Source organism: Hemitrygon akajei, chromosome 10, assembly GCF_048418815.1.
Source record: "Hemitrygon akajei chromosome 10, sHemAka1.3, whole genome shotgun sequence".
In the NCBI taxonomy this organism is placed as follows: domain Eukaryota; kingdom Metazoa; phylum Chordata; class Chondrichthyes; order Myliobatiformes; family Dasyatidae; genus Hemitrygon; species Hemitrygon akajei.
The window spans coordinates 18,606,655-18,620,728 of record NC_133133.1 but is presented as its reverse complement, the minus strand read 5'-3'; the positions used below and the strand labels follow the sequence as shown (position 1 = coordinate 18,620,728).

Sequence of the window (14,074 nt, the reverse complement as noted above, 5' to 3'; positions counted from 1 at the left end):
TTCCCCCATCTCCCTCCTCTATCTTTCTATCACTTTGGCTCCCCTTTCACCTCTTTATACTGTAAAATGCACCTGTTTAAATATCTTAGATTGACTTTAATCCTGGCATGATGCATTTTGGGAAGTCAAATATGGGTAGAAGAATACACAGTAAATTGTAGGGCTCTAAGAAATGTTGGCGAACAAAGAGGTCTTGGGTTTCAAGTCTATAGATCCCCAAAAGTGGAAACAAAGGTATATGTAATGGTGAAGAAATGCTTTCACAGGCCAGGACATAGAATATAATAGTTCATTGCAACTTTACAAAACCGGCTATTCGCTTGGAGTATTGTGTGTAGTTCTGGTTGCTGTATTATAGTAAGGTTGTATTTGCACTGGAGAGAGTGTAGAAGAGATTGAAGATAGTGCCTGGATTGGAGGACTTCAGTTGTGCAGAGAAATTAGATAAGCTGGGGTATCTCTGGAGGAAGGAGGCTGAAGAGTGACCTGATAGTAATGATGGCTTTGTGCCTTTCATAAAACATCAGTTCTGAATGCTATTTACTTACTTTTGTTGATTGCACTATCTTTTTTCTCTCTCTCTCTGTGCATTAGGTGTTTGACAATTCTTTTCAATGGGTTCTTTTGGGGTCTCTTTGTTTTGTGGCTGCCTGTAAGGAAACAAATCTCAAAATTGTATAATGTATACATACTTTGATAATAAATGTACCTTGAACGTTGATAGAAATATATAAAATTGTTAAACATAGATAGGATAGGTAGTCAGATTAATTTTCCCAGGATAGGGCTATCAAAAACAAGAGGTGTAGGGTCCAGGTGTGAAGAAGGATTTTTAGAGGGCAGCTAAAGGTTATACTTCTTATGTGCAGAGATTAGATGATATCAAGATCTTGATGCCAGATCAGGTGGTGGAGTAAGATACAATCAATATTAAGAGATATTTAAACAAGTACTTCAATGGACAAGGCATCAGAGGATAAAGTCCTATATTTATTACAATAAAAAAAACCAATGCTAATACTATTTTGTGTTTTGAGTATACTTTGTGATGCACCATCAATAACTCTCAGAGACGGGAGGCAAACGATAGGCTTTTATTAGCTGCAAACGTGACCACAACATCTTGAAGACTGAGGGAGGAACAGTACCTCCAATCGCCTTTATACAGGGGTCTGTGGGAGGAGCCACAGGAGCAGTCAGCAGAGGGGTATGTCCAGACAGGTATACACGTAGATTACCACACTTTGGATAGGAAAAAAACAAGAAGCAGCAGCCCATTAATTATTATGAAATAATAAATTGCTATAAACACTTAACAGGCCAGGCAGTGTTTGTGTGAGAGAAAAGCACAATTTCAGACAGATGTTTCATTAATTTCCAACAATGGTCTCTGATGCACCATCAATAACTCTGAGACGTGGGTTAAGGTGGGCTTTTATTGGCTGGAAGAAAGCACAGCACAAGCAGCAAGTGACCATCACACGACATCCTGGAGACTGAGGAAGGGTCTCTCTCTCTCTCTCTCTCTCTCTCTCACTCTGTCTCTCTCTGTTTTGTTTTACGGCGGTTGGCACCCAGCTTAATGGTGCATTACCGCCACCTCCTGTTCCGGAGTGTGCGATGGACTCACATTCTAAATCCCTTCACCCAATCGCATACCCTAATTTACACTTTATCCTCCCCATCCCAGTACCCTATTTCTGTTTATCCATCATATCCTATTAAAAAAAAACCCTGTACCCTTAAGAAAGCTAAAAATACCCTGACCTGTGTTCTCTCACCCATGCCCAGCAACCCTTTTAATGTGAATTCCTGCACCCCCAATTCCCTTAGATTAATTCTCATCATCTCTCTCTGTATCCCATACTTCCTGCAACTCTGAGGAAGGGTCTGTGGCCCCAATCGCCTTTATACTGGGGTCTGTGGGAGAGCAGTCAGCGGGGGGCGTCTCCAGACGGGTATATGTAGTTCTCCACAGTCACCTAGTAGGTAGTTCATGAGTTTTGGTTTCTTGCTCTCGCCTTAGTTGGTTGCCACGGGTGATGTACTGAGCGTGCGCATTGTGGGCGGCGTACTGAGCTTGCGCGTTGCGGACGGCGTACTGAGCTTGCGCGTTGCGGGCGGCGTACTGAGCTTGCGCGTTGCGGGTAGCAAGGGAGGGGAGCGACCATGTCGTATGTTTTCATCAACGATTCGAGCCAGACCGGAGTGCCGCTGCTTCAGGCCTGCATCGACGGCGATGTCGCCTACGCCAAGCGACTGCTGGAGAGCGGCTTCGACCCCAACATTCGCGACGCCCGAGGTCGCAGTGGCTTGCATGTGGCCGCCGCCCGGGGCAACGTCGACATCTGCCGCCTGCTGCACAAGTTCGGCGCCGACCTGCTCGCCACCGACTACCAGGGCAATACGGCGCTGCACCTGTGTGGCCACGTCGACTCCATTCAGTTCCTGGTGTCCAACGGCCTCAAGATCGATATCTGGTGGGTGCCTGTGGGCTGAGCTGTGCCCATCGGGCTGGCCCGGCACCTGGGCAGCTCACTGGGAGGCCATTCATCCCCTTCCCACCCTTCTGTGCCTCCGCTGACCACTGTCATAACCCTACCCAACTCCTCTCTTCCCTCTGTTCTGTTACTCTTTGTGGAGGCTTGCTGTACTGAAATTGGCTGCTTGGTTTTTGGACATATAATTATGACTGCATTACTGGTTGCAAAGTGCTTTGGGCCATTCTAAAAGGATGTAAAATGTAACTGATGTTGCATTAGTACAATTGACCTTCAGCCTAAACCAGCTTTTTGCTAATGAGAATTTCACTATGTGCAAAAATTGATATAGAAATGGGGTATGTTTAGCCCCTTATTCATGTTGTCAACTTTTATCACCTGGCCTTTTAGCTCAGTGTAATGCTGCTGTACTGATTCTAGTTCCCTTGATTCTCCTTCACTCCAAATGTCAAAATTCTAAATGCTTCCTGAATACAATTCCTTCAGCTTTCTCTATTGATTTGAAATTAATCACAGAAAATGCTTGAAATATTCTACAAATGCCTGATTTACTGAGAGGAAAAAGAAATAACTTTTCAGGTTGATTGTATTGCTACTGGCCCCATCTTACTTTCCAATAGGAATTTGGCCAATCCAGTGCCTTATGTCCACTTTTTTTGTCCAATATTGCTGAATGCACGTGATAGTTTATATAATAAATAAATTTTAGCCAGAGGGTGGTGAATCTGTAGAATTCGTTGCCACCGGTGGCAATGTAGGCCAGGTCATTGGGTGTATTTAAGGCAGAGGTTGATAGAATCTTGATTGGTCAGGTCATGAAGGGATATGGTGAGAAGGCAGGAGATTGGGGCTGAGAGTGAAATGAAATGGCAGAGCACACTTGATGGGCCCAGTGGCTAAATTCTGCTCCTATATCTTATGGTCTAAATCTCATGTCTTGAATGTATCCTGGAACTTGGCATCTAAGTAGAATGTGCCAGAGGTTTTCAGATTTATCAGTAAAACTATGTGTTAAGTATTAGAAACATAGGAAATAGGTGCAGGAGTAGGCCCTTCGGCCCTTTGAGCCTGCACCGCCATTCAGTATGATCATCTCTCATCTCAGTCCTAAAAGGCTTCCCCTTTATCCTTAAACTGTGACCCCCTTGTTCTTATTGTATAAGATTTCATTCTAATTCAACCTTTTTAAAGTGAACTGTTGCGAATATCCCAGTAGACTGCTGTAAACCAGTGCAACGCACACACAATGCTGGAGAAACTCAGCAGGTCAGACAGCATCCACGGAAATGAAATAAACAGTTGCATTTTGAACCAAGACCCTTCCTCAGAACTGGAAAAGAAGGGGGAAGATGACAGAATAAAAAGGTGGGGGAAGGGAAAGAGGCAAGCTGGAAGTTGATTGGTGAATCCAGGTGGTAGGAGAGATAAAGGTCTGGAGAGGAGGGAATCTGATAGGAGAGGAGTGGACCAGAGGAAAAAGGGAAGGAAGAGGGGACCCAGGGGGAGATGATAGGCAAGTGAGAAGAGGTAAAAGGCCAGAGTGGAGAATAGAAGTAAAAGCTATAAGCCAGTATTTTTACAAGTACAAATTGACAGCAACTGTGAATTTGCCTTTCAGTATAGTGTGTCTTTTTATATACTTGAACTAAAATTTCAACAGGTTATTTTATATTGTTCTAGTTTGTAGTAATGTCTTCCCCACACCGTTTATTTACAAATTTGTCATTCAGAAATGTGTGAAAAGGAGCAGGTTGGTTATTTTTTTCTCAAGGACGGAGATGGTGGTTACTGACCGTCATTAGAGATCTATCAGTGGCGATGTGGACAAGTGGCTAATATCCTCAGTTTTGTAGATTAAGTTGTTGATGTACTGTCAAAATACCATTTGAAATTATTTGACCATAAACTATCCATAACCATAGAGTGCATTATGCTATAATTTTAGTGACTTGCAGTGATGTACATGGCTCTGCATAGCCTCATAAACACAAGAGATCTTGCAGATGCTGGATATCCAGAGCAACACACATAAGATGCTGGAGTAATCCTGCAAGTCAAGCAACATCCAGGGAGAAGAATAAACCATTGATATTTCAAGCTGTGACCCTTCCTGATGAATGGTCTCGGCCTGACTGTTTATTCCTCTTCATAGATGCTACCTGACTTGCTGAGTTCTTCCAGCACTTTTTGTGTGTTGCTATTCATGGCCTCAACTGAAAATGTTGGCCTGGTTAGTATAGCAGAGCTATTAGATTTTTTTAGATGCATACCTTTTAGTGCAGCAGCTTTTGTGGCTGTGCTGGATATTCTGGCCACAGTTCAGGCACCACACCCTTTTTCATTTACCAAGAGGTGAAATGGAAATAGTTAATGTTCTCCTTCCATAAATACTGCCTGACCTGATGAATGTTTTCAGCACATTAATTTTATTTTAAATATAAATGTAAATTAAACACTGGCTTATAGTGCTGATGAAGGTTCTCAACCTAAACGTTGATTCTTCACTTTCCACTGTAGATGCAACCTGACCTGCTGATTTCCTCCAATATCTTGTGTGATACAGATAACATGCTAGGACACCCTGAGCAGTTCACATCAAAATGAATGTTGTAGGATTAAACTTTGTACGGCATTTAACATTTTATTGTGAAGGTTGTAAATCTAGTACTTTCATGTGCAGAGAGTTGTGAGTTCCAAATTCTAGAGTATTAATGACAAGCAATACAGAGTTGGCAGATGTGGAAGTGCATTCTGATTTCAGCCTCTTTTTTTAAAATTTGTGTTTTCCAATAATCAGTGGGAGTCTTTTTTTAACATTTGTACTGGAAAAGCATCAGGCCTGTATGACTCCATGACTGACTTAAAACCAGGTAGAAAAGAACTTGGATGCTGAACTCAAACATTGTTTTTTTTTTCAAGTTTGTTACTTTTTACAGTTTCCAGTAGGCCTGAAAGGGTTAACATATGAGGAACATTTGATGGCTCTGGGCCTGTACTCGCTGGAGTTTGGAAGAATGAGTGGGGAATCTCATTGAAAACTATTGAATATTGAAAGGCCTTGATGGAGTGGACATGGAGAAGATGTTTTCTATAATGAGGAGAGTCTAGGGCCAGAGGGCACAGCCTCAGAATAGAACAGTAAAGAAGCATTTCTTCAGCCAGAGAGTGGTGAATCTGTGGAATATATTGCCAAAGACAGCTGTGGAGGCTACATCTAAAGCAGAGCTTGATATATTCTTGGTTAGTTAGTGTGTCACAGGTTTCAGGGCAGAAGCAAGAGAATGGGGTTGAGAGGGATAATAAATCAGTCATGATGGAATGGTGAAGCAGACTTGATGGACCAAAAGGTCTAATTCTGGTTCAGTGTTTTATGAAAATAAAAAAAAACCCCTGCAGATTCTGGATATCCATTTTAAAAGCAAAATGCTGGAAACACTCGGCAGGCAAGGCAACAACTGCAGAAAGGGAAAGAGTTAATATTTCTGGTCAAAGTCTCTTCACCATCCAGTAGACACTGCAGGATTGGTGTAATGTTTAAGAATTGATACATTATATGGTTGTATTTAAGCACACAAACCCATCAATTGAATTGAAAATAATCTATTAACCTAGGATAAAAATAATCTTGCAGACTGTATCTCCTCTAATTGAACTTGAAGAAGGAACAGATTTTGTCTATAAAATGCATAAACTTCTCTGATATGAAGACTTTCAAGATTCTTTTGACTTATGGTTGCTAATCTCCTTTGTGGAAATTCAGGTGAATTCTTGGCATGAATTAAAGGTCAGTAAATTACTCTTTAATTATTGGTTCTGATCGTTGAATGTATTTTATGAAAACAGACTCGTTGAAACTAATTTGTGTTTTTTTTTGCTGTTTTTTTTCCTGCAGATTCTTGCATCTGCAGTTTCTTGGGTCCTATTTGTTTTCTCTCATATTTCATGTCCAATAGCCTGAATTCCAATTGCGTGTCTGAATTTACCATGGTATCCCATTCTCTTACTCAATCCCAGTATAATTAATGTGGTTTGATTCACAGAGAAACGAGTGATCTGTGCAGTTAAAATTCTCATACTTTCTGCTACTCTAACTTTGACACTTCAGCTAAAAATGCATACTAGCAAACTGTGCTGCAGCCTCTTACTATTTTGATTTCCTTAGAGAATATAACGTGGCACCTCTGATCTGACAGCACTATATGGTTCTGAATTTTGTTGTTGTTGAACAGTTTTTAATATTAGTGAGAGTGACAGAGACCAAGGATCCAATCTCTCAACATCTGTAAATTGGAAATGCACAGACTAAGTCAGTATTATTCTAGGAATAAGTGTATGTTCATTTTCTAGGTAGGCAAATGGAAGCTGTTTTTTATTCAAATCTTCAGCTTAATATTGAATTGAGGTAAAAATTCAGTGGCAATAAAATAATTCCAAATTGGTTTGTATCATACCATAATTTTTATGAAACATCCTCGGTTAATGGTAAAGGTGCTTGATATAAAAAAATGTTGACAACCCTTGGTATAAGTTAACAACTGTTAGTGCATTTCTTATTCTAATAAGAGAAATTGTGGGGGGGAAAAAACATTTTTAGGAAAAGTAAGGCAATACAATTTGATTTGAATCCCTTTGCCTTAACTATTTCCTGCCTCGCTCTTCTGTTTGTAACACATTAATTCAAACAAGTTAAATTCAAACCTCAGAAACAATATTTCTGCCCCCCCTTGACCAACTATTGTTCTTTACCTTCACACATTGATTCAGTAACTTTTCCCTAATTGCAGTTACTCCTGTTGATAGCTGGGTGCAGTGGAAAAGCTGACATTTTGTGATGTGCAGTGTTTTGATTGGAACAGCTGTCCTTCCGTACTTGGCCTGTGGAACTGCAATGCATTATCATCAGTTTTAGACTGAATTTGGTTCCTAGTTGTTAGTTTCGATTCTTGCATTTATTTAGTGCCTCTTTTGGGTAAGTGCTTGTCATTTTTAAAAATATATCTTTTATTTCTCTTCTGTTACTGGTCTGTGGTTAGAAAAAGACCTGTAGGCCACCCCAAAGTGTTGCACAACCAAATGACATATTTTCAAAATGCGGTTGCCATTTTTGAAAATACAGCAGCCAATTTGTATGAGCAAGCTTTCACAAACACCAAAGAGGTAATGACTGAGTTTGTTTTAGTTGATTGAAGAGAGAAATATTGACCATGTTATCATTGTTCAGAACAGTGCTGTAGGATTTGTGCATCTGGGTGGGTAAACAATTCCTTGTTGCAACATCTTTTAACCTTTTCAGGCACAAGGTTGAAAGAAAAGTGGAGGGTTATGTGAAAGGGAGGGGTTAGATTGATCTTGGAATAAGTTAAAAGGTTGGCACAACATTGTAGGCTGAACATTGCATACTATGCTGTACCTTTCTATGTTGCCTTACCACATCATGAAAGAAGATCTTTGGGACTATTGAGGCTGTGGTGGCTCACAGAACTATCCATCCTCCCACCAATTGTCCCTGCAATCTATTCTACATTCCTGTCAATGCTTTCCTTTCCCAGTTTTACCAGTCACCTATAATGGCGGCCAAACAGCCTGTATGTCCCAAGGGCAAAATCCAGAGGAAGCCCATGTGGTTACAGGGGCAACAAGGAAATTTCAAAAATACAGCACCTGCAGTCAGGATTAAACCTGGGTCGCTGGAGCCATGAAACTATGCCGCAGCACCACTCCCTTGTTACTGCATAGGGAATGTCTGCCTCAGTTTTTGTGTTCCAGTCCTTGGCAAGGAATCTAAATCTACCACTTGATTCAGCATAGGGATTGACAGAGCTGAGGGTAGTCTGCTGAGTGTGTTAGTTTACACGATTCTATCTTTTGTAGATGTGGCTGCAAGTATGCATAATCATTTTTTAAAATAAAGCAATTTTATTTTGATGTGAAAAACACTATAATGATGAGAGCATAGAACAAACAATAAAGAGAGGCCCACATTTCGATTGGTATCTTGTCTTGAATACTGTTCCTGTTCTCAGTGGCACTGTCAGTTCCATAACTGAAGATCAAATTCAAGTTTATTGTAATTTAACTGTACACGTGTATATAGCTAAATGAAACAATATTCCTCTGGGACCAGGGTTCAAAACTGTGTGTGTGTGTGTGTGCGTCACAGAAAATAAAATGTTAACTCAATAACATTAATAGATAATTTCAAAAGATACTTATGGTTATGTTTTAGGATAATATAACCCAAAGTTCTTCATTTCCTCTTAATTATTTTATAATGAAGTAAAGCACATTTTGTAATCATTTGGTGACTTATTTTAAACTTTTTTTTACTGGTATGACTTAGGAATGTGTTTCTTCATAAGAAATATGACTTGATGGTTACCTCCTTTAAAATAATACTCTTAAGTATTTGTCTATACTTGGCTTGTCCATGAGAGGTAAAATTGTATTGTAATCTTTCTTTAATGGATACTCATGGGAAAACTTTAATACCTGCCTTTTGATTTAGGTCTGAAAACTCTATATTTGCTTTTTGTTAAAATTTTATAGCTCTGGCTGAATAGCAGCAACTTCAGATTATTTTTGAACTGAGAGGCTTTGCCTGTGTTTTTGAGGTTGTAATATTCTAATGGAGGTGAACTAAAATTTAATTGGCCCTTTTGTTCATTGTAAGTCTGTTTCGTTGTCTTATTTGATACCCAAGATTAAGCCAATATTTTTTGTGTCTTGTTTAAAAATGTATAAGTAACAAGTGATGGGAGCAGTTACTGGAAACAATCAAGTTTTACATGAATACAAATCATTTTTTTCATTTTGTGGTAACTCAGCAACCATCATGGTGCTACACCACTTGTATTGGCAAAACGTAGAGGAGTAAACAAAGATGCAATCAAGTTACTGGAGTCACTGGAGGAGCAGGAGGTGAAAGGATTCAATCGTGGAACTCACTCTAAACTAGAGATCATGCAGACTGCAGAAAATGAGAGGTAAACATGGAATTGTCAGAAAAACCTGGGTTGCATGGGTAATTTTATGGTGTGTATTAAATATCTTTGCATTAATGTTGAGAATACAAACTTTTGCAGAATTAGCCTTTGCCAATATTGTTTTAAGGACCCTTTTCTGTTCACTGTTTTACTAACTTTAATTAAATGGTGTGCAAATGTTTAGGTTTAAGTTGCAAACACCACCATTGAATTTTAGGTTTTTAGTTCTAGTATAAGCGATTTTTGGCCTTCCTACAAGTTTTGACCAAAGCAGCCTTTTAGTTGGTAGTAGCAAAAGGCATCACGTTCACCCTGCTCCTCCCTTATATTCCAGTCCCTAATTGCTGCTTCTCCATCAAGTAAGGCACCTCCTTGACTCTGGCTCAGCTGAGATCATGAATCTGTTTTGTGGTACATGCATTGGTTATGTCATTTTGTAAAGGTATGCTTCAATACCCTGTTTCTTTTATCCATACTATGATTTGAGAATCAAAGGTTCAAGGTTCAAAGAAAATTTATTATTGAAGTTCAATGTCCATTTATTATCAAACTATGTATACTATATATAACTTGAGATTCATCTCCTTACAAAACAAAGAAACACAGCAGAATCTAGTGAAAAGAAGATTGTCAAACACCCAATATGCAGAAAAAATAACAAATTGTGCAAAAGATAAAAGTAAGGAAATAACATTCAGAACTGAAGTTCCGGAAAGTGATTGCACTGCTGCGAAGTCAGTCATCACTGCATCCGATCCAGGAACCCAGTAGTTGCAGACCACAGCCTCAGTTCAGCACAGGGACTAGTGAACCTTACAGAGCAGCGAGCTGAACCGGCCTATACCTTGCCTCCGGCCCTGACACCATGACCTTTTCGATCAGGCCCGGCACTTAAATTGTCCAAACCAGGTTGTCCCTCACTTTCAAACCTGGGCCCTGGTGTTTCAATATGCTCTCGGGCCTCGGCCCCGCTACCTCAATTCGGCCTGTATCCAACTTGTACAATTCGGCCCAGCATTTAAATTAGTTGAACCTTGGGTCTCTCCTTGCTCTCAGGCCCGGAGCATATGGTACGTATAAGTCCCCATATACTACCCTGAGATTTATTTTCTTGAGGCGTTCACTGTAGAACAAAGAAATACAACAAAATCTACGAAAATCAATGAGCAACAGCCACTGTGCAAAAGACTATGCAAATACAAAACAAATAATAAAAAAAAAACAAAAAATAACATGTACGGTATATCATTTAAAATACAGGAGAGACTGCCCTTTTTCAGTTATCATTTGTAAATTAATCCTCAGTGGCTGGTTTAGTTGATTAAAAGAGTGGTTTGCTCTAAGGCATGCTTTAAAGCCCAAGTGTATTGTTTTGATTAAGCAGAGGTAAAACACATTGTGTAGTGGGTTAAAGGAATGTAAAAGAGAATAAAGAAAGTTCAAGGAGGAATTTTTTGTGTGTGATTTAGGAAGTTGAGAGGATCGATAGAGAAGGAATACTCACTGCTGGTAAGAACAAGGGACTAATCTTTGTATCAGAGCCAGTTCATATGGGAGAAAAGTTCAGCAAAATGTAGTAAATGTGTTTATCTTTTCCAGCCAAGGATGATGAGGGATATGCTACTAGCATATGCAGTTTTGACTTCATCTGATTCTTCCTTTATAGGCAAGGTGACTTCATTAACTAGGTTTCTGAAATCATTCAGGTCCATTTATTTATCATATCTACATCAAAACGTACAGTGAAATGTGAAATGTTAACAATGAAAACAACCTAAGAATGTGCTGGGGATAGCCCTTAAGGGTCACCACACATTCTGGCACTAACATATACATAAAGTTATTTTTATGAATTGAATGAATCATTTAAGGAAATTGAGCTTAATTATGGTTAAGTGAGTGGTTAATTTGAAGGTTCTTTCTCCTGTTGGACTATTAGTTTTTGTGGTAGTTGTATAGAGTAAAATCAATGGCTTAATACTGATAATGTTCTAAGATTATTTCCCTGATCACTGCTCACAAAGAAAGCACACATCCATTAAAATACCCCACTCAGCTTGCCCCCACCTCATTAGATTGCCTTTATATGCCAATGCTTGACATCACAACATCTGGTATGCAGATTCTCTATCCTCCATACTAAGATGACCCTGATCTCAGTTGTACATTGTAGGAATATACTGAGTTAAGGATTGATGCTTCCCCAGCAGTAGGGGGGAGCTGTTCCCTAATTACTCTCTTGCCTCTTCTAGTGAGCAGGAGACTCAGAACATCATCCTCAGAGGTTGGGATACAGAACATCAGCCCCTCAGGTAAAGTTGGTGTGTGGTTTGCCAAAAAAATAATTTGAACGTATGTACAAAATAAAAGCTCTTGCATTACTCAGTTGATTTAAAAATTAATCTCTTGATTTCTATATGTACAAGTGACTCTGCATTTCAGACATTAGGGTAACGGAAATATGCCAGAAATTCACAAATTCAAAATTTGAGAATTAAATTGCCTCGTACAGTATTGTGTGAGGAAGACAAAGGTAGATAAATACCCAAATCATTTTTTACTCATATTTTCTAGTCAATGTGCAGATGATGTGGCTTTGCGTTACGGAAAATCGTGTTACAGATTTTACCCCCTGTAATGCAGAGATCACTTGCATTTGCTTCATGACAGCACAACTGATGGTTTAAATTTTACTTGTAATTAACCATATTTTGATATATTGTATGCAAACTTTATTTTTTAAGTGCAATGGAGAGCCACTCACTGCTGAATCCAAATCTGCAGAATACAGAAGGCGTTCTTTCCAGCTTCCGATCCACCTGGCAGGAGTTTGTGGATGATTTGGGCTTCTGGCGGGTTCTACTACTCATTATTGTCATTGCATTGCTGTCTCTTGGCATTGCCTACTACGTCAGTGGCGTTCTGCCCTTTGTGGAAAACCAGCCTGAACTGGTGCATTAAAACCTAAACAGCATCCAGTGTAATGAATTTTGATATTCGTGCTGTCTGAGGTAGCATGTCAGAATGCTAGCAGACTGGCCAGCATCTGATATTGCCATTCCAGTTACTAAAACATTTTACTACCAAAGTTCGGCACTTATAGTCTTGGGATCATTTATAAATCTAGTTGTTTTCACCTTAACTCCAGCTTTTAAAACAAATACTGTTTTTGAAAATTGAATCACTAATGAAGCTTATAAAGTCTTTATCCGTTAGAGTTGATCTAAAATGCAGACTGAAGGCAGTACTTTGAACTGATTTGCTCAAGTTTCAAAATATGTTTTTTCACCTTTTGAACTTGTTTATATAAAAGAGGTGAAAATTTCCGTTGAAACATTTTTGTTTCCTAGGTTTTCTCAAGGAATTATGGCAAAACGTGTACAGACTGAAGAATTTAGCAATGGTGGCTTCATGCTTAAAGATTAACATAGTTATAGAATCGTAGGCCCAGTAGAATGCTCACTTTAATAATCACTGAGTTATTTTAAAGTATTTAGTCCATAGAATGAAATACCCAATGTAGCAACTTATCTTGTTTTGCCAGAGTAGTCGTCTTCAGTATTAGGTTGACTAAGCCTAAATATAAAGCAAAAATTGTGCACTTTTAACTGTAGTATTGTAAATTTTAATTGTATTAATGAAAATTGTTACTTGATGTACTGCAATAAATTTAAGTACCTGAACAATGTGTTGTAATTTATTTGAAGCTGTAAGTAAACTGTACAGCATCCACATTTGTGAAATAGCAAATTAAAATATTAAATAAATATACATGTTATAAGCTGTATGAGAATTCTATGTTTCAGAAACCTGCTGTGGAGATTTGCTGACTATGATAATTATTACGTGAAGGCAGCCTGCAGGTGTAATATTACTATACTCTATAACCTCTTCACAACTTCTCATGCTTTCTAGGCCTGCTGCAGATAGATACACCAAAACATTTCACAAGCTCTTTGATGACAAAAGCTTGTACTGTAAGTAGTGTAGATGGACTCATTAATTACAAACTGTATTTAGATTGGACAAATAGTGGAATGGATTACAGTGTAAGCAACTATGAGATCATTCAATTTGACCCTTACAAAAAAAAAGATGGAACTACTCTCTGTACTTCCTAAATGAGAAAAAACTAGGACCTGTGGAGACCTATTGAAACTTGAGAATTCATGTATTATTAAAATATCATGGAATGATATAGAAAGTAATATAGCATTGACATGTCTGCTGTAGATATTTCAGATCTCAGAAGCACATAAAGAACTGGGATCACTGCTGCCTGGTGTACTGAAGGCATTGTTCCTATTTGAGCAGCCTTGATTCATGCCTTGATCACATCCCAGCAACACTTCCCTTCTTACAGCGTTTTGCCATGGAGCTGCAACATCTCACCACTTCTGTTCCCATTACGTAACTCTTTAACCCTTTCGGTTAAAGCCAAAGTTCTAATTCAACATACAGCATTCTGTGCTCTTGATTGAAATCTATGGCAGGTTCAGTGACTGAAAGGAATTAAAATTTACAATTTATGCCCTACATTGACTGCATTAGTGCTGCTTCATGTACCCATGCTGAGCTTGTCAATTTCAT

At 39.0% G+C, this 14,074-nt stretch overlaps 1 protein-coding gene across 2 annotated transcripts; it reads left to right on the top strand.

Annotated features, from left to right (window-relative positions):
* Nucleotides 1-2,110: 2,110 nt before the first annotated feature.
* LOC140734188 (ankyrin repeat domain-containing protein 46) lies at nt 2,111-13,170 on the top strand. Of its 2 annotated transcripts, XM_073057837.1 has the most exons (4): nt 2,112-2,480; nt 9,326-9,484; nt 11,737-11,796; nt 12,229-13,170. In XM_073057837.1, the coding sequence occupies exons 1-4, from the start codon at nt 2,170-2,172 to the stop codon at nt 12,443-12,445; spliced, it is 747 nt and encodes a 248-aa protein (XP_072913938.1). In that variant the 5' UTR covers nt 2,112-2,169; the 3' UTR covers nt 12,446-13,170. The 2 variants fall into 2 exon arrangements, with proteins under 2 accessions (XP_072913939.1, XP_072913938.1); XM_073057838.1 differs by lacking the exon at nt 11,737-11,796 and having other exon boundaries at nt 2,111-2,480.
* The last annotated feature ends 904 nt before the right edge of the window (nt 13,171-14,074 follow it).

What these genes read in the sequence shown, in the direction of transcription:
- LOC140734188 (XM_073057837.1), top strand. Translation starts at nt 2,170, where the DNA reads ATGTCGTATGTTTTCATCAACGATTCGAGCCAGACCGGAGTGCCGCTG. An exon ending in GGCCTCAAGATCGATATCTG is followed by an intron (nt 2,481 to 9,325) that starts GTGGGTGCCTGT and finishes GTGGTAACTCAG; the next exon opens with CAACCATCATGGTGCTACAC. An exon ending in ACAGAACATCAGCCCCTCAG is followed by an intron (nt 11,797 to 12,228) that starts GTAAAGTTGGTG and finishes TTATTTTTTAAG; the next exon opens with TGCAATGGAGAGCCACTCAC.